The 25643-nt window shown below is 39.8% G+C and overlaps 1 protein-coding gene across 2 annotated transcripts in view; it reads right to left on the minus strand.

The window, feature by feature from the left end:
* Positions 1-5598: 5598 nt before the first annotated feature.
* The window catches only part of LOC139935899 (aminoacyl tRNA synthase complex-interacting multifunctional protein 1-like), a 137525-nt gene continuing 117480 nt past the window's right edge, over positions 5599-25643 (minus strand). Inside the window, exons 9-13 of one of the 2 annotated variants that reach the window (XM_071930523.1) lie at positions 21206-21313; positions 19632-19799; positions 17242-17441; positions 12017-12185; positions 5599-7561 (exon numbers count right to left, since the gene is read on the minus strand). In XM_071930523.1, the coding sequence (XP_071786624.1) occupies positions 7392-7561; positions 12017-12185; positions 17242-17441; positions 19632-19799; positions 21206-21313 (815 nt within the window). In that variant the 3' untranslated portion in view covers positions 5599-7391. The remainder of the gene's footprint in view (positions 7562-12016; positions 12186-17241; positions 17442-19631; positions 19800-21205; positions 21314-25643) is intronic. The other variant, XM_071930522.1, reaches the window with a different exon arrangement.

Genomic DNA, 25643 nt, shown 5'->3' on the forward strand with positions numbered 1-25643 from the left:
GCGTGAACACAAAGGTGCAGTGACAGGCGGGCGGCACATCAGTCAGTCTTGTATAGTTGCCGCAATGTGGGAGTTGCGTCGTAATTAAAGTGGACATGTATTGAAGTTTACACTATTGATCGTAATTGAACTGATCTATTATAGGATAGCATTCTTTTTGTAAGCTGGCAGCACCCCCTTTGCGGGACCACATCATTGTTTGTGTTGGATAATTATTGATGAAAGTTACAACTGAAAATACGTTTATTATTGTGATACTGAAAAAATCCAATAACAATTTAAAAAATTGACAAAGTTAAATCGTACTTTATTTGTAGGTAAGTGAGTTCGTGTTGCAATAAAAATTAACTTCAGACAGTGCGTGGACCATCATTTTAACATAGGATTCGTCTGCAGAAGCAGTGATAAAGAAACAGTGCGAAGATTTCTATCTAAGGAATCCTTTGCCTTCCGTTTTGTTTAAATAGAAAATAGACAAAACCAAAACCAAACAGTCCTTTTCAGGGCTACCACAACACAAACGAAATATTGTCTATGACTGTTGCTTCTGTTTACCATGTATATAGGAACATTTTTTAAACATGTAAACAGCTCCTAACAAAATTCCTTTATAAAATATAAAAGAAATAACAATGGGGACGGCTAAAGTTTTTCCCTCACTTTTATTGTATAGCGGTAGTTATTAAACAAAATGCGCTACCTTATTGTTTGCGTAATCACAAAGACAGGGGATTCACTTTTATTAAACATCGGAGTAGACGGGAAATAAGGTTGAAATGGGTCTTTCAATAAGGGAGTTAAAGTAGGGTGGTTGGCCGGTGTTTCTCCCGCCCTTTTATTGTAGTCCCACAACGAGGATCCACACAACAGATTATTGCAACGACGGACGGACGGACGGACGTAGCGTGTGTGTATGTAGTAATGTATCATGCAGCGTGCACATTAAGCACATGTACAGTACACACATGCGAGTTCGTAAAGCTAGCAATCTGTTAATTGCGCTGCTCAATCTCGAGATTGAACAACAGATGTTAGGGGCACCGTATTGAGCGATTTTCGCCGACGGGTTGCCTACGCCCTCGCATTTGCGCCGCCTGGAAATAAAATTCCCAATGTTATTGGACTCAACAATCAGGGCGGTTTGAAAACGTTTTGTTTGACCCCCGGCGCGGCATAGTTCTTCACCATTCTGCTATTGCTGTGTGCGTGGTTGAGCTGAAGAAACCGCTGCGCTGACACGAGTGTAGCCTGGATGTCTGACGTCAGTTTATAAAGATCGTGGGATAAATAGACAGGGGACGAGTCTATTTCGCTGAGACACGAGTATAGCTTGAATGTCTGACGTCAACATGTAGAGATCGCTAGGATAAATAGACGGGCACCAGTCTAGTCTAGCCCGAGTTGCGCTGAGAGGGGGAGCTGAGGGCGGTTGATAAACGTTTTACAAAGGAAACACGGAATACAATTGTGGTGGGATTTTCAACAGGATTTTGTCATCACACAGGCAGGTTTTTGTTCTCGTTTAAGCAAAAAAAAAAACATTGTTTAGAATAATTTACAAACGATCTTTCTTTTAAAAAATGCCGTTTTTTCTCTTAAATATTTATACGTCGGCTTACAAGCCGCCCGGAGAATAAACCGCAGGAGTTAAAAAAAAAGTCAAAATCAACATATAAACCGCGGTTTATAATCCGAAAATTACGGTACAATATGACAAAGGCCAAATTTCATGAAGCTTTTAAGCTGGAAGTTCTGCTTAGCAAGTTTCTTTGCTAAGCGGAAGAGAGGCACTAGTTGCACCAATGTAAACTATAATACGGAGTTTTGGCTAAGGGGCACATCTCAAAACTTGTCCAGCTTTTACTTTCATAACTCTTGGATTTATGTGGAAATTATGACACAAAATGTCAATTTTCCCATATGACCAGTGCAGCATCTTGCCTGCCAGAATACCCAAAGAATGTACAAGGTCACACTTATTCTAAACAAAGTTCACATGGTCTTTATGAAATTAGGCCCTGGTATTTTCTGCTATAGCAACTCTATGAGGTTCATAGAGCTGCTTAGCATACAGGTGTGCTAAGCAATCTCGCTTAGCGAAAACATGTAACCATCCAGTACTTGTAACTGGTCACCTTTTATTTTTACTCGGCAAATCAATTTGCAAAGCAAGCTTAATGAAATAGAACCAGAGATGAAAGTACTTTCTGGCTCCAACTCCACGGGGAGTCAAAAAGTTTGTTATTACCCCAAGCTGATTGATTTGATGTTACAAGTAATGAGACAATTAATAAAAGTGTGCACGTCAAACGAAATCCCACAGGATTACCTGCAAGCATTTTATATGGATTGCCATTGACATTATGCTCTCTGGGGTACATCCAAATGAACATGGGCACTTAGAGAAATAGATTAATTTTAGCAATAATTTCCCTGAAAGAATACGTCTATGGAAAACAACACATCCATTCCCATTCTCCAACCTGTCAAAATTAAATGGGCATCTACACATCATTCAGTCTTTTCTAAGAAATTAAACTATTTCTAGTAACACTTTTAGGTGCAACCGTGCAGAAAAAAAACCAAAAATCTCTTGTGGATTGCGTGGCTGCTTTGAGAGGTGTTGGGCTGTTCTGAAAAATGTTTTGAACAATTTGCTTCACTCCGTTCTCGTGAGGATGCTGGGGAGTGGCTGCTCAGTCATGCTTGGGATTAAGCACTGTTGAATGAATCCAAGTTTACACTGGGAGGAACTGAGCTTTGCTTGATCGGTGAAGCATGTAGTTTTGTCTACTGATGCGTTCACATTGCGAGAGTAATGCCGAGTGAAAAACACTAGCTCTCCTCAGAGGCAACATTCCTCTGAAAGAGATTTTTTGGATTTCACATTGTTAAACCAGAACATTTTACTATAAATAGGGTTATACGTCACAATTTATTAATCAAACAATTAAAGGGAAGGTACACGTTTGGTAATTGTCAAAGACCAGTCTTCTCACTTGGTGTATCCCATCATAAGCATAAAATAACAAGCCTGTGAAAATTTGGGCTCAATCGGTCATCGAAGTTGCGAGAAAATGATGAAAGAAAAAACACCCTTGTTGGACGAATTTGTGTGCTTTCAGATAGAAATAAAAGACTTCTAGCTTGAAGTCTTTTATTATTTTAGTGAGAAATTACCTCTTTCTCAAAAACGACGTTACTTCAGAGGGAGTCGTTCCCCACAATGTTTTATACTACCAACAGCTCTCCAATGCTTGTTACCAAGTCAGTTTTTAAGTTAATATTTGTTTTGAGTAACTACATGTACCAAAGTGTACCTTCCCTTTAAATGGCCAATTTAATAAATCGTGCAATTTGGTACTTGAGTCTACGCTTGTTATAACAATCATCAGATAATGAAGTGCCCTCAAATAAGGTGGAAAAGCACATCCCCCACATGAAGATATCCAGGGGCCAATTTAAGAGCTCCTTAAAGGAACACGTTGCCTTGGAGCAGTCAAGTTGGTCTATAAAAAGCGTTTGTAACCGTTTGTTATAAAATGCATTTGGTTGGAAAGATGTTTTAAAAGTAGAATACAATGATCCACACAAGTTTGCCTCGAAATTACGTGGTTTTCCATTTACTTTGTGAACTAAAACGGTCGGCCATTTTGACTCCCATAAATGGCCGACCGTGTTAGTCGATGAGGTAAAAGGAAAACCGTGCAATTTCGAGGCATATTTCTGTGGATCATTGTATTCTACTTTTAAAACATCTTTCCAACCAAATGCATTTTATAACAAACAGTTACAAATGCTTTTTATAGACCAACTCGTCCGATCCAAGGCAACGTGTTCCTTTAACGTAACCAACCACTTCCCCAGTGAGCAAATAAGCTTGACCACAAGTAAACAGGAATTTTTGATAGAGATGGTAATAATAAGAGTGAATACTGAATGACAAACTATATTTTGATTCATTTGGCTTCCCTCATGAGCAAAATAAGTGATAATGAACTGCTATATATGCATTGATTGATATACTGTTCAAACACTTATTACTGTGAAAAAGCAAATTGACAAAGAAATCCATCTTCATGGAGAATGCTTCAAGAACTGCATAATTATTTCTAAAAATCAACTTGGTACACAATGTATAGACGATGTGACCTTTGTTTACATTCAAACCGTCCTCTGTTGACAAAACACTATACACGTCATGTTTCGCCGGGCACTGAGTTGCGTAGTCATAGTAAGATTGCGTACACTTTCTAGCTGGCTGCTAAAACACAAAGGTTTTGCCCGGCGGTATGCGCGCGAATCATGTTATGGTTTTCGTGTGACGTCAGAGGTCACATCGCCTATATATTCTATTTCAAATTTCATTTTTTATAATATGTCCAATTATTTGATGGGGAGGGTGTCTCCTGCACATAGGGGTGCCAGAACATAGGGGTGCCGGAACATAGGGGTGCCAGAACATAGGGGTGCCGGAACATAGGGGTCCCGGAACATAGGGGTGCCGGAACATAGGGGTGCCGGAACATAGGGGTGCCGGAACATAGGGGTGCCGGAACATAGGGGTGCCGGAACATGTGCCGGAACATAGGGGGTGCAGGGACATAGGGGTGCCGGAACATAGGGGTGCCAGAACATAGGGGTGCCGGAACATAGGGGTGCCGGAACATAGGGGTGCCAGAACATAGGGGTGCCGGAACATAGGGGTGCCAGAACATAGGGGTGCCGGAACATAGGGGTGCCAGAACATAGGGGTGCCGGAACATAGGGGTCCCGGAACATAGGGGTGCCGGAACATAGGGGTGCCGGAACATGTGCCGGAACAAAGGGGGTGCAGGGACATAGGGGTGCCGGAACATAGGGGTGCCGGAACATAGGGGTGCCGGAACATAGGGGTGCCGGAACATAGGGGTGCCGGAACATGTGCCGGAACAAAGGGGGTGCAGGGACATAGGGGTGCCGGAACATAGGGGTGCCAGAACATAGGGGTGCCGGAACATAGGGGTGCCGGATCATAGGGGTGCCGGAACATAGGGGTGCCGGAACATGTGCCGGAACAAAGGGGGTGCAGGGACATAGGGGTGCCGGAACATAGGGGTGCCGGAACATAGGGGTGCCGGAACATAGGGGTGCCGGAACATGTGCCGGAACAAAGGGGGTGCAGGGACATAGGGGTGCCGGAACATAGGGGTGCCGGAACATAGGGGTGCCGGAACATAGGGGTGCCGGAACTAAGGGTGTAGGAACATAGGGGTGCCGGAACATAGGGTGTAAGAACATACATGTACACCTTCATAGTGCAGTGCACCATTAAAGGCACTGGACACATTCGGTAATTACTCAAAATATACATTAGCATAAAAACTCATTTGGTAACGAGCAATTGAGAGCTGTTGACAGTTTAAAACATTGTGAGAAACGGCTCCCTCTGAAGTAAAATAGTTTTTTTGAGAAAGAGGTAATTTCTCACTCAAATATTTGAAACTGAGAAAGACTTCAGGCCTAAAGCATTTCTCAAGCGACTGAAAGCACACAAATTTCTGTAACAAGGTATTTGTTTCTTTCATTATTTTCTTGCAACTTCGATGACTGATTGAGCCCAAATGGTCACAGATAGGTTATTTTATGCATATGTTAGGATAAACCAAGTGAGATAATGGTCTTTGACAATTACCAAACGTATCCAGTGCCTTTAATATTTACCAGCCAAACACCCAGTGTTGACTGGTTACCTCTTTAATATGGATCAGCAATTAAATTGCCATAAACGCAATTTCCTTTCCGGACAATTTATTTTTCCCTGAGCCAGTTGGTTCAATCCCAGAGAGACATAAACCACTGAATAAAACATCCAAAATGTCTGATTTTAAATTCAGTGTCTTCTCTCGTTTATTCATTAACCCAGTTAGACAATCTCACAAAAGAAAAAAATATGGAATATATGTTTGCGTAATTAAACTAAATTAATTGGATCTCGCGTTTAAAACACAGATATATTTTACCAAGAAGCAGGAGTGAATTTTGGCTGAGAGTTTCCGCGTGTTCAGTTGAACTGCGGTGACGAGGCTGTTCCATAGAGTTATATATAAGAACTAGAGGGCGCACCGGTGATGCTTCTTACACAAACGCGACGGGACCGCAAGGAGACACTCGCACGCCATTCTGTACACGCGGTGAATATGAAACACACATTGAAGTTTGTGTTTATTGATGCTACGCGATGCTGTTTTGTCAACTTACAAAATGGCCGCATAAACACAGGCTGTGCTATGCCTGTTTTGTCAACTTAGAAAATGGCCGCCTGCGCGCATGCCGGGTCGCGTATATAGGCCAGTGCGCCCTCTAGTTCTTATATATAACTCTATGGGCTGTTCTGACTAAAACATTAACCGACTTGTTGGCTCGGTTAGGCTTGGTTTCAAGATGGCAGACTTTTAAAACTATTGGAAAATGTCAATGGACAGTGATATTGCCCACCAATAAGGTGCATGAAAGATTATTGGGATGATCACGTCAGGTGAATTGGGTCAATACAGTTATATACAGTTATTTCTGTTTTCTTTTCCTTTCTCCCCGGGGTACTCTCTGAAAGAATGAGTCGGAATGTTTTGAGTTCTGCAATGCTTTTCTGCTTCAGGTTTGTGTAAAGCTCCCTGATACCTTCGTGTAAGAGTACTATAAAAATGCTTTCATTATTAGTGACTATTCAGAAACTTGTGCAAACAATATGAATTATGGCAACTATTTATCAGGTCTAAAATAACACGGAAGTCATGGACTCTGTTGCCCTGTTCTTGGCCTTGGTGCCCCTACAAAAGATTCCCATAAACCATAAACATTGAACTTTTCCAATGGAAGTGCCCTTTGCAAAATTCATATAGCAAAAAAATTCAAAGATGAAATTCCAGGCCTGATCAATATTATCATACAATTATCATCAAGTAATTTTGAACGCAATACAAATTTAGTTTGGACATTTTTGCCCCTGTCCCGTTCTGGAAGTAAGCCTGGTCGACAAGTGTCGAAGTCGCGACTATTGATTGCTTAGTTGAGTCGCGACTACCGTTATTCAACTACTCAATTAATCATGCCGCCGTGACTACTAAGTAGTTGCTACTACCTGTTTGATAATTCAATTGTGTCGCTCATGACTATTCACGTCAAAATAATTCACTTACCAAACACAATCAGACATCAGTGACACAATCCTTTCAGCATGAATTTTACTATTTCGCCCGTGGCAAACATTAAACTGCACTGCATCTTGCGAATAAAAAATTAGTCGAGTAGTAAATTTCACTAGTCGCCCAGGTCTATTTCGAAGGTCTTACTTTTTTTCTTTTAAAGATTTCTCTGGAGAAGACTTTGACAAGAAAGAACTCTGTCGCTCCTCAGCGCACCTCTGCATCAATAAGGCTTGGGGCGACGCAAACCCCCTTGCCTTCTACCTTGAAGGGTCTTCCCTTATAGCATGCCACCTTGCTGGCGTTGGTCCGTAGATGTGGTTTAATCTGCTCAAATATCTTCTTCTTGGGATTCATCTGGGGCGGAAAGGCACCCACTGAAAGAAATTTACATTAACATTGTTTAGTCAGTGAACAAAGTCTTATATGGGATTTGAGGCATTGCACGGTGAGGTTTCAATAATATATATTTGGTTTGCCGTAACACCATGCGTGTGTCTACTTGCCAGGTACAGTTTGTTTCTTGCTATATATTCTACTACCGCAGAGTAGATGTGTAAAGCACGCATTTTGCACACAACAGGAGAAGACCAAAACAAGTGGTGAGAACTTCTTCATTGTTAACACTTTAGAGACCTTAGTGACCACAAGCGGTTTGTAACAAAATATGCAAAGTGGCCGCAAGGTTTGACCTACTTCCATTTGCACACAGAATTGTAAAAATAAAGGTCCAGATATAAAGTTTTCCAATGATGTATGTTAATGTAATATTACAATTTCTACACACATAACTAAATCTTCTGGGTCAGGTTATTACAGTTGACATTTTTAACTGACAAAATTTGATTAAAGAAATGAACAATATTATCAATGTCTGGGCACTGTGTGATGATTATACAGAAATGAATGGTCTAAAGAGTTAAGTACCAATAATCAAAGACTGCAAATGCACTCAGCCACACCAATCTCTAAAGAGCATTGTGCATGCCAAATTATTACTCTTAACCCAGCACAGGCACAGAATCTACACCGATCTAATATCTTCATTGCCCTTGCTCTTTCAAATAAAAAGCATACATGCCTGCATCATCAGTGATTTCCCTATGCCATCTTAAGGGACGCCACAGTGTTGGTTTTTCACCACCTCCTAATACCACTTGACCAGCGTTAACTGGATCTGCAATCCCCGTAAGGACGGCCTGTGAGTGCCTTACTTGACGAGATTGCCGTGAATAGGAAAAGTGTGGGGGGGGGGGGAGGGGTTGATTTATATTAGAGCCACTTGAGCCATTTGTTGGGGTCGTTTGTCAGGCAATAGGGAACTCTGATTGCATTTGAAAACACCTGTTGACCCTTCAGAGACATTGCGCTCCTGTATTATTTTAGCCCTACACCAAAGAACACTCCTGGTTTTAAAGGACACTGGACACGTTTGGTTATGCTCAAAATAATTGTTAGCATAAAAACTTAATTGGTAATGAGCAATGAAGAGCTGTTGATTGTATAAAACGGTGTGAAAAATGGCTCCCTCTGAAGTAACATAGTTTTGAGAAAGGGGGTAATTTCTTATTAGCTCCTGTAATATTTTATCCCGACACCAAAGAACATGCCTGGTTTTAAAGGGTTGTGGTCTTTTGTAGATCAAGGTTTTTGTCCATGACATGAATCCCTACTGACTGTGAATGAAGATGTATGAAATATTATACACATAATGAATGTTTATGAGTGCAATGGTGCGAATATGTTTATGAGTTGAAAGATGGAATGTTCTATTCAAAGAGGCGGAGCCGAGTTGAATGGAACATTCCAGCTTTCAACGAATGAACATATTCGCACCATTGCACGAATGAAAAACATTCATTATTTGTTTTATATAACATCCAAGTAGATCTTTGTCATTTTGATTGAAAGATACAACTTTCAAAACAAACAAAGCGTAGGCCTACAATTTTTAATTGTAGAAGCCGAATGCTAGTAATTTTACATAATATGCCTTGCAGTAACACTGCTGCGTTACCAAAGACACGCGCACGCAGTGATGTTTTTTTTACTCAGCTTTTTCGTTCCATCCGAAAAGTACCATTGCACGCTGGCAGCGTGCAATGGTACATTTCGGATGGAACGAAAAAGCACGGTGAGTGACTCAGCGTGCAATGGTACTTTTATTTGCTATCACGTGACGGACAATCCTCCAATCAAATGGCAAGGATCTGCTTGGGTGTTATATAAAACTGCCTCATTAGTTTTTGAGAAAATCAAATCTTGAACATACCCTTCAGGTTGGAGCAGAACCATGAACAATGTCAATGCAAGTGTAACAATAAATTTATAAAAAATATGAATAGTAGACTTGCAGGGGTACAACCATCTTTTTTGGGAGGGTTGGCTCTGAAAAGAGCTGGTTTTGGTCTTGACATTTCAAACAGTAGGCTATACTCAGAGACCAAAACCGGCTCTTTTCAGAGCCAACACTCCCCAAAAAAGAGATTTACACATGGTTGTACCCCGCATCTGTTGAGGGCCAGCCTGTCGGGACCACAGATAAGTTCAGATACCTCGGCTGCGACATCTGCTCTGAAGGTCACTCTTCTCCTGACATCCATCGACGACTCGGGCTCGCCTCCTCAACCTTTGGCCAGCTAGATCGCGTGTGGCGGAACAAGCGTCTCAACCTCAAAACCAAGCTGAGGGTGTACACTACATGCGTTCTCCCCATCCTACTCTATGGGTCAGAAACCTGGACACTTTTGGTAGAGGATGGCCGTAGGCTTCAAGCTTTTAACACCAGATGCCAACGGCGGATACTCGGTGTCCGTTGGTCAGACTTCGTCTCCAACGAATCAATTTTGGAAACCACCGGTCTCGAGGACATCCGTGTGTCCATCTCACCTCTCCACTCCCTCTTTGGCCACGTCCGTCGGCTTCCAGAAGACACTCCAGCACATGCCGCCCTCAAGCTGAGCGTCAACGCCCGAGGGGGACTACGTCCTGACCCTGCCTGGAAGAGACCCAGAGGGCGACCACGCAACACCTGGTTGCGCCAGCTAGAAGTCGACCACCACTCACCGGCACAGCAGCTGTGGCAGTCTGCAAGCAATCGTCTGGTTTGGGCGGCTCTACGTCCCCCTTGATGGTCCACAGAGAATGATGATGATGTACCCCGCATTAAAGACACTGGACACTATTGGTAATTGTCAAAGGCCAGTGTTCTCACTTGGTCAATCTCAACATATGGTAAAATAACAAACCTGTGAAAATTTGAGCTCAATTGGCCGTTGAAGTTGCGAGATAATAATGAAAGAAGAAAAACCCTTGTCACACGAAGTTGTGTGTGTTTAGATGGTTAATTTCGAGACCTCAAGTTCTAAATCTGAGGTCTCAAAAACAAATTCGTGGAAAATTACTTCTTTCTCAAAAACTATGTCACTTCAGAGGGAGCCGTTTCTCACAATGTTTTGTACTATCAACCTCTCCCCATTACTCTTCACCAAGTAAGGTTTTATGCTAATAATTTTTCTGAGTAATTTAAGTCTACTATTCATATAGTTACTCTTATTCTCCACACCATGCAAAGCTTCAAACACCATTTAATGTAAATGCATTTCCACACTGTAAAAATAAAGGGTTCTATGATTTAGCATGTAAATGCCAAGTCGCCTACAATAAGGACTACTACACTGTCAAACACACACGTATTGACTACCACAATATGGTGCGACCGACATTATTGTGACGATGACATTAGGTGAATTGGGTAATATGGGGGCAACAGTGAAAAAGGTGATTCAGCTTTCTAATGCCTGGTAGTGATACAGTACACATTATAAGCAAAAAAGTTATGGTTTATGAAAGAGACTGATCATAGCACTGCCATCCACCAAGAAAAGAAAAAACATGTTAGCAGCGATTTCAAGTTTGCATGGGTCTATCTAAGTTATGAAAACATTAAGTTAAAAGAAAGTATAGTATATTTATTAAAAAAAAAAAAAACTTTTTGTTTGCGATTTTTTCTCCTCAAACTAAACAAAAAGGTGCATCAAATTCTTCTCCTAATAAGCTTTCGAGGTTTTCCTGAACTTAGCTAGGATTCATAGAAACATGTAGTCAAAGTATTTTAAGCATTTCCTTTACTGTCATAGGGTTAAAAAATACATGGTAACTATGCCGTTTTCTCATATGATGGTTGAGGCATTTCCCTAACTATCCTAGGAATAACAAATACATGTAACTGTGTTTTTTCCTCCTAGGGTAGTTGAGGCATTTCCTTAACTATCCTAGGAATAAAAAATACATTTAAGTGTGTTTTCCTCCTAGGATGGTCGAGGCATTTCCTTAACCACCCTAGGAATGAAAACAAACATAGTAACTGTCTTTTTTTTCTTCCCAAGATGGTTAAGGCATTTCCCTCAATCCTCCTAGAAATGAAAATGACATACATGTAGTAACTGTGTTTTTCCTCCTAAGATGGTTGAGGCATTTCCTTAACTATCCTAGAAGGAAACAGGTACAATGTATAGTGACTATGTTTTTTCCTCATAGGACAGTCAAACCTGTTTTTCCCTCAGGAGAAAGTCTTAAAGACGATCAGAACATACTGATCATAGCGCCGAGTTGAAACAAATGGTTCTTTTCAGAACCACCCCAAATAATTTTGAGATTATCATTACATAAACCTTACTATATTCATGGAGGTATCGTTTTCAAATTCTACTTACTAAGTATGTGCCTTTTTAAAATTGCCAATTTGAGATAAACCATGTATGTTAAAAAGACTAACAAAATTCAACAAAGGAATTGAAACAAAATCTTAGTTTTGTATGATGTTAACTTACGTTCATATCCCTCGCAGCTGACTCGATCTCCCGGCTCCACCCCCTTGGGAGGTATCAATAGCTCCACCTTATCGGGCGTGGCAGCACACATGACCATTGCCTGGCTGAGAACGCCCCTCATCTTAGCTGGTTTTAGATTACAGCATAGGATCACCATACGATTCTCCATCTGAAGACAAGAATAGAAATACAGGAAACCAAAGTTGGACATGAGTACACAAACAGCAGTTTGAAAGGTACTGAACCCCTTTGGCACTTACTGATGATTTTAAAGTAAATTCTCAAATCCCCCCCCCCCCAAAAAAAAAGAAGTTTTTAAAAACATTATTTTATGTCAATTTTATATAAAGCACCTGTACATGTAAACATTTGTCTTTTACAGGTTTTGGCGCTACAATGTATATAAATATTTTTATTATTTTCTACTTTTATTATTATGAACAACAACATTGATGGAACTCATGATCACATTAAGATACCTAAATTACTTTAGAAACTCCAATGTGTTATGCCTTACTGAAATATAATTGCACTCAACTTTAGAAACTCCAATGTGTTATGCCTTACTGAAACATAATTGCACTAAAATTTAGAAACTCCAATGTGTTATGCCTTAAAGGAACATGTTGCCTTGGATCGGTTGAGTTGGTCTTTGAAAAGCGTTCGAAACCGTTTGTTATAAAATGCATGATTAGAAAGATATTTTAAAAGTAGAATATAATGATACACACAAACATGCCTCGAAATTGCATGGTTTTCCTTTTCTGTCATCGACTAACACGGTCGGCCGTTCATGGGAGTCAAATTTTTGACTCCCGTAAATGGCCGACCGTGTTAGTTCACGACGCAAAAGGAAAACCGTGCAACTTAGAGGCATACTTGTGTGGATTGTTATATTTTTCTTTTAAAACATCTTTCTAACCATATGCAATCCATAACAAACGGTTTCAAACGCTCTGTTAAGACCCAATCGACCGATCCAAGGCAACATGTTCCTTTAAGGCATAACAGTAAGTACTGAAACATGATTGCACTAAAAAATTCCTGATGGAAGCGTCATTATTGATGGATTCCCCTTTAATTTTTGACAGGACCGCTCAATACAAAAACACTAATAAAAGCCATCGTGGTGTTTGCATATGTACATGTATGGTAATAATCACTGGTGCATAAAGACTTACATGTAGTAGTTTGTAACAAAATTAACAACATTACAACACAAATACTACTCTCAATTTCATCATCTATATCACCATAAACTGATCGTTACCGAATTTTTCAAAAGAAGCTTAAAATGCACTGGCCACTACTGGCAATTACTCAAATAACTGTCAGCATATGAGCTATGGCTAGCTGTTATAAAACATTTATATATTATAAAACATTTATATATTATAAATTATTTATATATTATAAAACATTTATATATTATAAAACATTGTGAGAAACGGTTCCCTCTGAAGTAATAAAGCTTTTAAGAAACTGGTAGTTTTAAGAAACAGGTTGTGTTTGAGAAACATGTAATTTCTCACTCAGTTATTAAAAGACTTCAGGCCTGAAGCATTTTTTAGACATCTGAAAGCACACAAGAACAAGGGTGTTTTGTGTTTCATTGTTCTCTTGCAACTCGGATGACCAATGGAGTAAAAAACTTCACATACTATGAACAGCTCTCAATTGCTTCTTACCAAGTAAGTTGAAGTAAGTTGTAGAGTGTCATGGCCGAGTGGTTAAGAACATCGAATTCAAATTATGGTGCAGTCACTGGAGCGTGGGTTTGAATCCCGGTCGTGACACTTGTGTCCTTGAGCAAGATACTTTACTATAATTGATTCTCTTCACCCAGGGGTATAAATGGGTACCTGCGAGGGTAGAGGTTGATATTGTGTATACAAAGCCACAAGCGCCTTACAGGCAGCTCAGGGCTGTATACTCCCAAGGGAGCTGAGAAACATTACAGGGATGTTATTGGCCCCATGACCAGGGCACTAATGATTGATATGGTTATTGTGAAATGCGCTATATAAAAATTTGTTATTATTATTATTACTATTATTATTATGCTAACAATTACATTGAGGGAGGTATCATGAAATTGGCCCAAGAATACCACTGTTGTCATGAACATGTACTTTTTTCTTATCCCTTGAACTTGCCCGACAGGAATGAAATTGTTGGCATTTTGCTCAGGTTGTGGTTCTTCCCGCTTAATCTAAAAAGTGAAAGCACTTCCCTTAATAGGAACTGTACCCCCTGGGATGACCGTAGATGGGAATGAGGTTGTAGGGGAAGGGGTTGGAGTTGTAAAGCATTGATCAGATGGTTTATAAGTACGTGTGCCGCGGTTCTCAGCGGTATCAGTTGATTATAAAAGCGAGGTCTCCAATTCCAATTGAATAGTTGAGAGCCATTAATATGAATTTCAATTTGGCGTTCCCATCAAACTGATGTTCTGTTAAGCGATTGAGGCATCAAGGCAGGAATTGATTCCTCAGCTACTGTGGAGGCGTTTACAGTGCTTTCCACTCAACTAAAACTGGGTTATGCGTAACATACGTGATCAATTCAACATTTTTGTACATTTCCGAAGGTGGAATGATCGACATAATTCCAGAAAAATAATGAATTGAAACCAAAGTGCAGATAGAAAAAAACAGTTCTATGGTTTAAAGGTACTGGACACCTTCGGTATTTGTCAAAGACCAGTATTCTCACTTGGCGTACATGTATCTAAACATACTCTGCATAAGTTAACAAATGTGTGAGAACAGCTCCCTCTAAAGTAAAATACATGTACATGACATGTGAACTGGGTAGTTGTTGAGAAAGAGGTAATTTCTCACTCAAAATATTAACAATTAAAAAACTTTAGGCCTGAAGCCTTTTATCAGGCATCTGAAAGCACACAAACTTGTGCAACCAGAATGTTTTTTTCCCTTCATTATTTTCTTGCAACTTTGATCTGAGTCCAAGTTTTCACAGGTTTGTTATTTTATGCATGTTGGGATACACCAAGTGAGAAAATTGGTCTCTGATAATTACCAAAGGATTCAGAGCCTTTAAGGGACAGAGCGACATTCATTAAAATTGTAAAATTTGAATTGATGTGCTACATCCTAGTTTTAATAATAATAATAATGAACATCTATTATTTATAGCCTTTGGAATGCTGTTGATGCCTGCTGAATCTCTCGATAATAACCATCCACTCTGTTTGATTTAAATTTCTCCTCCATATTGGAAGCAATATTATAATCTTGGAGATCAAAGCGGGGACAGAAAGACAAGCCCTTCTCACAAGTGTATCTTAGAACTGGTGTCTTTTCATTCTACAATTGCCACTGGGTTTTCCATTACGAAAAGTGCACATGATAGTTATGAAAACAAACCTGCGGGGAAAACAAACAAATGTTGCTGGTGTACATGTACATGCACTATCATAATACTAAATAGAATCTATTTATTTCCCCCAAAGTATTGCACCTCCCAAATGCATTAACAAAGTATTGGTAGTTATGAAAAAAATCAATATAATTACCAACATTATAACCCTAGCTATTTTTAACCCTACTGTCCATCAGGGTTTGCCCTTAATTTTTGTCGGTGACTAGCCAGCCGAACTTTTTTCACACGACTGTATTCCCCAGTGTTTCCCCACAGGAATGACAGGGAATAATGTTCGGCCTTTTCACACTATGTATGATCGCTTTCGCCCCTACCTGCCCCGGCGAATGGGCACATACCATGGGGAATCATAATCACCCCTGATCAGGTATCCCATCAAATATGGATACAGTGTAAAAGTATGCCAGGGTTATATGGGTGAATATGTTTTAATTAGAATTTTCTGCCCGGTTTATATTGTTTATAATCTGATGTTTAGATGTCTAGTTGGTACTGTAGTTGAGTTACAATACAATAATATCACAGAAGAACAGCAACTGCATGACTTGCAGGTAAATACAATAAAAAAAATTGTGCAATTAGCACATTGAATACAAAGACTCCCACCTCCTTTAAAAAATATGTAAAATCAGGCTATGACCTCTGTTGCCCCTGGTCGTTGGTCAAAAATTACCCATAGACTTTAAATATAAATTAATCTAGTCGTACGATTTATTGCTGCCCTCAAGTCTTAGGAAATACTGCTGCCCTAAAGTCCAAGGAATTATTGCTGCCCTCAAGTCTTAGGATATATATTGCTGTCATGAAGTCTTAAAAATATGAAATATGCAGCCAATTAAACCAGGAACACCAGGGCGAACCCCTTCCTTTTACAACAAGTTATTTTCCGTAGGATTTGAAATTATGCATGGTGGAAATACGATATGGAAAGGATTGCGGTAACACCATGTAATGACTATCTGTAAATGAGTTGGGGGTGGTTCTGAAAAAACTGTTGGTTTAAACTCGACGTTTCGATCACTATGCTCTGATAGTCTTCTTGAGAAAGTTATTTTACATTGCACTACACAACACACGGGACCTTCAGCTTTATGCCCCATCCAAAGAACCCAGCAATCATGGCTAAATGTCTCGCTTAATTTAAAGACCCTGGACACTATCAGTAATTGTCATAGACCAGTCTTCTAATTTGCTGTATCTCATCATATGCACAAAATAACAAACATGTGAAATTTGAGCTCAATTGGTCGTCGAAGTTGCAAGATAATAATGAAAAAAAAAATACCATTGTCACACGAAGTTGTGTGCTTTCAGATCCTTGATTTTGAAACCTCAAATTCTAAATCCGAGGTCTCGAAATCAATTACGTAGAAAATTGCTTCTTTCTCGAAAACTCTGTCAATTCAGAGGGAGCAGTTTCTCACAATGTTTTATACATATCGACCTCTCCCCATTACTCGTTACCAAGTAAGTTTTCATGCCAACAACTATTTTGAGTAATTACCAATAGTGTCCACTGCCTTTAAGGACACAAGTGTCAAGAAATGTCACACAATAAAAAGTAATAAGCCAGGGGGAAATCTGACCAGGGCCAAATTTCGTATAGCTGCTTTAGCTGACTATATTGCCCAAATATTTTTTACTTGGCAAAAATAGAGCAGGATACCAATCAGAAATGGTACACATGACATGTAATGGTACTTTGGTGGTAACCTTATCCTGGTAAGCATAATTTTGCTTAGCTGCATGTTATGCTCAAGCAGCCCAATGAAATTTGGCTCAGGTAAACTTTAATTAATTTCTAACCAAAACTGACTTACCTCTTCGATCTTGACATAATTTACCAATCCTGAGACGACCGTCCTCGGAGCGCCCTCGCCCAGCTCAATCTGCTCGATGTAAAGCGTGTCCGCATCAGGGTGTCTCTTCACCTCCAGTATACGACCAATCCGTAGATCCACCGCGGTGATATCAGGCTCGGCTACCGGTGCACCAGGGGGACCAGCGCCCTCTTTCTTCTCTATTGAAAAAAGTGAACGACAGGCATGTTAGAGAAGATGGACAGACAAAATTAGAGCACTTAGCTACTGACTATTATGAGTGTTAAAGGAACACGTTGCCTTGGATCGGTCGAGTTGGTCTTTGAAAAGCAGTTGTATTCATTTGTTATAAAATGCATATGATTAGAAAGATATTTTAAAAGTAGAATATAATGATCCACACAAGTATCACTCCAAATTGCGCGGTTTTCCTCTTACCTCGTCGACAAACACGGTCTGCCATTTATGGGAGTCAAACATTTGACTCCCATAAATGGCCGACCGTGTTAGTTGACGCAGTAAAAGGAAACCCGTGCAATTTCGAGGCATGTTTGTGTGGATCATTGTATTCTACTTTTACAACATCTTTTTTTGTACCCAAATGCATTTTATTACAAACGCTTTTCAAAGACCAACTCGACCGATCCAAGGCAACGTGTTCCTTTAATGTTGGTTTTACCAATATACACCGATGTCTTAGCACTGTATACTCGGTACTTTCCAGAGATCTGTGAACAAAATCACAGGCATATTACTCGGGTGGGATTCGAACCTTTGCAATTTTAGAGCAGTGTCATACCAACTAGACCACCGAGATTGCTCGGTAGGTAAAGGCAGTTTGAATCCTATTTTTAGCAGCCGGTATCGCAATAGATGGTACCTTGCATGGGGGATAATGAATGATTTTTTTTGGTATTACCCCTATACACCGATGTATTCAGTACTTTGCCGGGCTCTCACAATGTTTTAAACTATCAACAGCTCTCAATTATACTCATTACCAAGTAAGTTTTTATGCTAATAATTATTTCGAGTAATTACCAATAGTGTCCAGTCCAGTAATTTAAAGCAGATTATTCACTACAGGTTGCTGAAAAGTCTGAACTAACTCTGTGGTAAAATGAGACTTCTTCAAATTTGTGGAAAATTACCCCTTTCTCAAAAACTATACTCTTCAGAGGGAGCTGATTGTCCTCGTTACCAAGTAAGTTTTTATGCTTACAGTTATTTTGAGTAATTTCTTATAGAGTCCAGTGGCTTTAGTTTAAGATTGGAATGCTTGACCTTGTGATAAGTAATGGCCCAATCCTTTGGAGTCCTTTACTCTGGCAAATCTATATAAACTGAGTTGCGACTGTAAGGAATGGTTCTGCATCTCTTCAAAAATCGATTTGCCCTCCTGATAAAAAAATTGCTTAGCAAATTCATCATGTAACAACCAAGCAGGGGACCAGTCTCACACAATATAAATAGTTAATGGCCTGATGTGTGACCCTAGCAGAGTCTTTCTCGAAGGGTAAATGACAACACAACAAACATGAACAGGGGTGGATTTCACAAAGGTAGTCCTAACTTAGGACTAGTCCTAGCCAATGATAAGAGATAGGACCAGTCCTAAGTTAGGATGAGTTACTGGTCCTAACTTAGGACCAGTCCTATCTCTTAGCATTGCCTAGGACTAGTCCTAAGTTAGGACTACCTTTGTGAAATCCACCCCAGGTAACTAAGTGAAACATAAGCATAAACATAATGGGGTTAGAAAGCATACAGAAAAAAGCAAGGGGTAAACAATGAATAGGGGGACAAAAGGGGGGGGGGGTTGAAGGGAAGGGAGTGGCTTGAACACAAGAAGATGGAAACACAAAGGACAATATCAAGGGTGGGGAGGTGGGGAAATTCCATTTCACTGCTTATGTTTCACTTACATGTAGTTACCTGTTCATGTTTGTTGCGTTGTCATTTAGCCTTCGAGAAAGACTCTCCTCGGGTCGAAACGTCAGGCCATTAACTATTTTTTGCATTTATACCCTCAGTCCATTTGCTTGGTAAGTTGTTTGCAACAGCTAATTCTATTTTCTCACTATATAAATAACACAGTAACTCGGCTGGTAGCCTGTATCTACTACAACAATTGAGCAATTTTCATGAATGCTCCACTAGAAATTACTGAAGTTTTCCTTTAATTGGGTGACACATTGGGTCTCATGTTTTCAAGAACGAGGTTCAAGACCAGCAGGAATGTTCCGCATGCATTCAGATAGCACCCAAGTATCTATTGAAATATTTTTCCTAGCGTGCAGCTGTTGAATAAGACAGTGGCCCAAGGCATTGATAGAGTACATTAGCTCATCAATCCGTACCTCAAATCCATCAACCAGGTGTTTCTTTACCTTTTTTCTCCACTTTGGCCTGTTTCTTTTTAGCTTGCTTCGGCTTAGACTGATCATCATTCATCGTCTGACCTTTGACACTGGCTGCGATCTCTTGTTTTGGAATGCTGTTGCATGACACGTTGGTGGCCGGGCTGGGACTTGCGTTTGGCAAAGGAATTTGAAGAACTGTAAAGAAATCAAACAAATAGATTATTCACTGTCAAATAAACATCTTGATTTAAAGGTAGAGATTGATTAACCAGAATTCTGTTGCGTGTTGCACTGGCCGGGTTGGTATTCGAGTTTAGCAAAGGATTCCGAAAAACTGTAGACAACCCAAACAAATATATTCCCAGTCAAATACATGCCCAGACTTACACGAAGGCCACAGGGGCAATGGCCTCCATTGCCCTTGGTCTTGGCCTTGGTGCCCCTTCAAAAGATTCCCATTGACTTTAAGATTTTCCAGTGGAAGTGCCCTTTGCAAAATGAAAATGGCCTTGCCCTTTGTTGCCCCTGGTCTTAGCATTGGTGCCCTTCAAAAGATTCCCTTTGAATTTAAGAATTTCCAATGGATGTATCCTTTGTAAAATGAAAATGGCCTTGCCTCGGTAAAATGAAAATGGCCTTCCCTTTGTTGCTATTGGTCTTAGCCTTGGTGCCCCTCCAAAAGATTCCCATTGACTTAAACATTTTCCAATGAAAGCCCCTTTGCAAAATGAAAATGGCCTTGCCCTTTAAAAGGTGAAATTTCAGGCCTGAAAATGAACCTCTTGATTTGAAGGTAGAGATTGATCAATCAGCTTGGGAATTATGTAATAGCAATGACATGTTTTTTAATAAAGATGTCTTCTCCAAAACAAATTATAATAACAACTGTCGTCTTCTGTTGATGACTAGAGCAAGCTGGTTGAAACGTTGAGAGACTAATTAAGAACTCAATCCACGGTTGTTAATGTTATTGTTGTGACTGGAGCCCCACTGCTCGGCAAAGAAATTCATCAAGTCGTCTTTTCTCCAAAATGCTTCATGATATTGGGCCCTGGTTACAACCTGTATTCAAAACATTTGCTTCGAACAGATGAATCTTACTCAGCACAAGTTACCAGCCAAACTGCTGCTAAGTTTAAATTGTTGTGACTGGTGCCCCACTTAAATTTGCTAAGAAGGTTTTTTTTCTGCTTAGCAGCTTTAAAGGCAGTGGACACTATTGATAATTACTCAAAATAATTATTTTTATTAGCATAAAACCTTAATACTTGGTAACGAGTAATGGGAAGCTGTTGATAGTACAAAACATTGTGAGAAACGGCTCCCTCTGAAGCAATGTAGTTTTCGAGAAAGAAGTAATTTTCGAGACCTCAGAATTAGATTTTAAGCCTCGAAATCAAGCATCTGAATGAAAGAACACAACTTTGTGTAACAAGGGTGTTTTTTTCTCCCAACTTCGATGACCGATTGAGCTCAAATGTTCACAGGTTTGTTATTTTATGCATATGTTGAGATACACCAAGTGAGAAGACTGGTCTTTGACAATTACCGATAGTGTCCAGTGTCTTTGAGAAATTGGGCCTGAATGATCCATTACTTACCTCCATGACTGTGTTCCAGTGCAACCAGCTTGTTCAGGGCATTTTTAATGTCCGCCTGCAGTTTGGTATTTTCAGCTTGCAGGACAGTAGCGTCATTTCCACCACCAGCTGCAACAGATAGAAAAGAGAAAAGGAACATTACAATAAACCCAAAGCCCATGGCTAGAGCAAAATCTCACAGCTTTATAATGGTTAGCAAATTTTCGCGTTTGCGGCTCTGAGCGGGTACACTCATGCTCAGTAATGCGCGCATACATGTAAGCGAGAACTGTGAAAAAGGACCATCTAATAGTCTCCAATTGAAAGGTATTTATGGGACTCAAAGTCAACTCCTGATGAACAAGTTTCTGGTTCTTAAACTGTTACACAGCAAGATATTGATTATTGAAATGAAAAACACAACACAGCCGGACTTGTCCTTTAAGAGTCCCTGCCTGTAAGAATGTACCAAATTAGGGGGGGGGGGGGTGTGATTCATGGGTTCGCAGATCTTCTTCTAAAAAATTAGAGTGATACACCATCATACCAAACGAATAAATCCAAAATTTTAGTTTGCTGACGCTTTCGGTTTTGGAGTTACCAGTTATCAAAGTTTGGGCCAAAACGCCCTCAAGAAACGAATAGTACATTCCCTGTAAACACAAAAACGTGCGCCAAGGTCATCCCAGAAAAAGTAAAACATTTTTTGAAACCTCCAGTTGGGCTTATACCAAAAGTAAAAAAAAAAATTCGGGATCTCGTTGGCGCGTCATGTTACGCGCACCTGAGTCTTTGACGAACAGTGCCCTCGTGCCATTTTCAACGCCGCATAACTCAACGCGCCTATAGGATCCCATGAATTGAACAAGTTCAAATGAAAGAGCTTGCATCCCTAAAACAAATTAAAGTGCAAAGTGAGTGGGATCTCGTTGGCGCAGAGAGATAATAGAGGTCAAAGTTCAAATTTTACCAATATATTGCGTTTTCGCACCTCCGTAACTTTGCGCGCCAACAACAAAAAATTTTTTTTTATTGCAACTGGGTATTGGAACAGTTTTCATCTAATGACAAATGAAAAAAGAATCTTGGGATCTCTGCAACTTGCATGTCAAAAGATTTTTTGAAAATTTTCTAAAGTATTGTCATTCCACACATTTTGGCCTAAATTGGCACAACATTCACTTTTTTCATCACTGTAAGTATCTGTGCCAACAAGATCCCACCAATGTTTTCTTGTATTTGGTTAAGTTGAGTGTTCCTAAACAGATTTCAATTGAAAAATAATTGGGATCATGTTGGCCCACCAATATAACAAAGGTCAAATGAAACTACACTACTGCCTATTTCGGGCGATTTTGCGTTGTCTAGAAATCCACGCGCCAATATGATCCCATTAAGTTGTCTGCGTTTTATGATTATATAGATTCTCAGCAACACATAAAAAGGAAAAACCAAATGGGAATTGAGTGGCGCTAACAAATATTACAGATCAAAAGTTCACAATACATGCCTATACTTATGCATGCTGTGGCAACCGAAAGTGAGAAATATCCCCCAATTTCAAAATGTTGGCAAACCATGAAGGGGATAGGTCTCCAAAACGATTTTGGTCAAGAGATACACTGAACTTGTTTTTAACAAATGGTGTTAGTTTAATGTTGGTTGGTAACTGTTGCCAAGGTCAAAGGTTACAAAGAATATGGGTGTTTTTTATATTTTCTGTCAAGAGCCAACTTCAGAGCCTTTTCAAGATTTTATTTAACGAATTTAACGAATTTAGTTCTGTATCCATTAAGCTTGGGCGATATCGATTTATTTTATTCACGATATATCGCCGACAATATATCGCATTTTCGATATAATCGCGATTAATTAAATTTGACATCATCAGTCTTCAAACTCCAAGTGAAAGTTGAAGAAGAGACAGTCATAGCATAAGAGAGGTGTTCTAATGACCTATTCTTCTGGTTTTACTCCAAACCTATGGGGTGCAAGATGTCTCAGCTAGCATATATCGCGATATATCGCGATATATCGATATTTCGATTAAAACCAAATCCATCCGATACCGAAATCGTTTCCAAATTAATATCGCGATATCGTGATATCGCCCAAGCTTAGTATCCATAGACGTTAGGGCGTTTAAAACCTATCCTAAGTTAGGATTAGTTACTCGTCCTTACTCGAGATGAAGTGTGAAGTTGGCTGCAGTGCCTTTAAATATAAACATGCTTTTATGATTGTGATTCAAACTTTCACTGAAACGTGTCAATTTGTAGCGCGTGGAAAAAGTGCAGGCTGACACATCTGCCGTGACTGGTTGGTTTTATATCTAATCATGAGCTCTTGGGCAAAAAGCCACAGGGAAATCAGCTGGAATGTGCTGCAGTCACAAGCAGGTGTAATAACCAAGGGGTCTCTTTTGTCTCAAATCATATTCCATTAGACCACAGGGCTTTAATCAACTCTAAACAGTTTCTCCGTGGACGTTCTACCGTGATAAGAACAAAACAACTCTGTGAACATGGGACCAACTTAACGATGCTCAGAACACGCTGCAATGCAAGAGTGACATGCAACTCAAAATGCTCAACAATGGAAACCAACTGGAACTTGTTACGATGCACAGGTAGGCACTAAACAACATGATGATGTCACCATGACGATGTCACCATGACGATGTCACCATGACGATGTCACCATGATTACCACTCCACTGCAATTTAGAAAATTATCATAAAATACTTGAACTTGAAAGTCAAGCCTCTTATTACCACCGCCTCTCTACCACCGAATTGTCACACATATTTCTAAATTTTTCATTGCCAAGAAATGCCTACTGGCCATTTTCAACCAGGCCACTGTGACCATGCGCAACACCTGCAACAACCGCCCGGAGTCACCTTTGCTTTAATTGGCCACACACTGCGGAGACCTGAGGTACAAAAAAGACAGCAAGAGGCTCGCACACAGAACTAACCATTCGAATCGTTTAAATTTTTACCTTGGAAATTTTTTGAAATACTTGTGTCTATAAAAAAATCATATGGGAAAGCACACAACGTTGAGGAACAAAGGTGATCTCGTTTCAGTATTCTCTTGCAACTTCGATGACCAGCTTTCACAAAAGACGATCAGAGCATACTGATCGAAACGTCGAGTTGAAACCAACGGTTCTTTTCAGAACCACCCCAACTCATTAGAGATAGTCATTACATGGTGTTACCGCAAACCTTTCCATAACATTTCCACCATGCAAAGTTTCAAATCCTACTTTTCACAGATTTGTTAATTTATGCATATTTTTGAATAACCAAGTGAGAACACTGGTCTTTGACATCTACCAAATGTGTCCAGTGCCTTTAACAAGAATGGTTATTCGAACTGTGCCTGGTGTTTGTTTGTTTGTTTGTTTTATTTCCATTTGTACAACAAAAAATACAACAATGATGATTTCAAGTAAATAAATACTGTTATAAATTTAAATTAAGTACAAATGGGGGTTGCAGCCAGAGGAGGTAAGACCCTCCTGTAGTGGAGCACCCGAACTGCTATAAAAAATTAAAAATAAAATGCTGCACTGGTTTCACAAATGACAGGTGAAATATGAAAGTAAATTATAGTAACCCTAAAATAAAACTAGAATTTAGTGTTTGTAGAAACAAACACAAGGTGTTCGGATATCGTCAAGGTCAGCGTTTGAGTCAATGAAATAAGTGTTGTTAAAAATGCAAAGATTTTTTTTTCTCGATGTGTATTATGGTAATTTAGCATCAAAAGGGTTGTTGCTCGAACAACTAACAATTAAAGGAACACGTTCCCTTATGAGGCGCCAAGTGTAAATTTATTATTTAACGCAACTATTTACAACTATCTCACCAAGTCGACTTACAGAAACTAAGAAGTTGACTTAACAGCCTGAACACGCGTTGAGATGTGTGTGTATCAAACCTTGTGCACCACTGTGAGAGCACTCTATTTCCTAGTCTGTATATTGCTTTTTAACTTTACGTTTGCGGGCTAAAACTAAATGTAATACTGTAATGCCCCTTTAAATGATGTTTGACCAGGCAAAGATATAAAGTAGGTTCCAACGGTTACAAAAAATTAGTATGATTAGCCCGTGCTTAGCCCGCTCATGGGGGTTCCATTATTTGTGATTAAATTTACTTCATTACCATTATGTTTGACAACTTGGACCGAGCACCTCTGGGTCAAAAGATGTTTTGGAGTTTTCTTAACTTTACAAAATTATGATATCACTTAACCATTGCTTCGTCCTTCGGATGGGACGTAAAGCCGTTGGTCCCATGTGTTATGTAACACATATAAAAGAAACCCAGTGTACTTATCGAAAAGAGAAGGGTTTCGCCCCTGTGTTCCCGGTCCGATTGGCAGCAAAATTGCGCCACAGCACCTTGTAAAGCATTACATGGTGCTACCAGAGTATTAGTATGAT

The sequence above is a fragment of the Asterias amurensis genome, chromosome 4 (assembly GCF_032118995.1).
Source record: "Asterias amurensis chromosome 4, ASM3211899v1".
Classification (NCBI taxonomy): domain Eukaryota; kingdom Metazoa; phylum Echinodermata; class Asteroidea; order Forcipulatida; family Asteriidae; genus Asterias; species Asterias amurensis.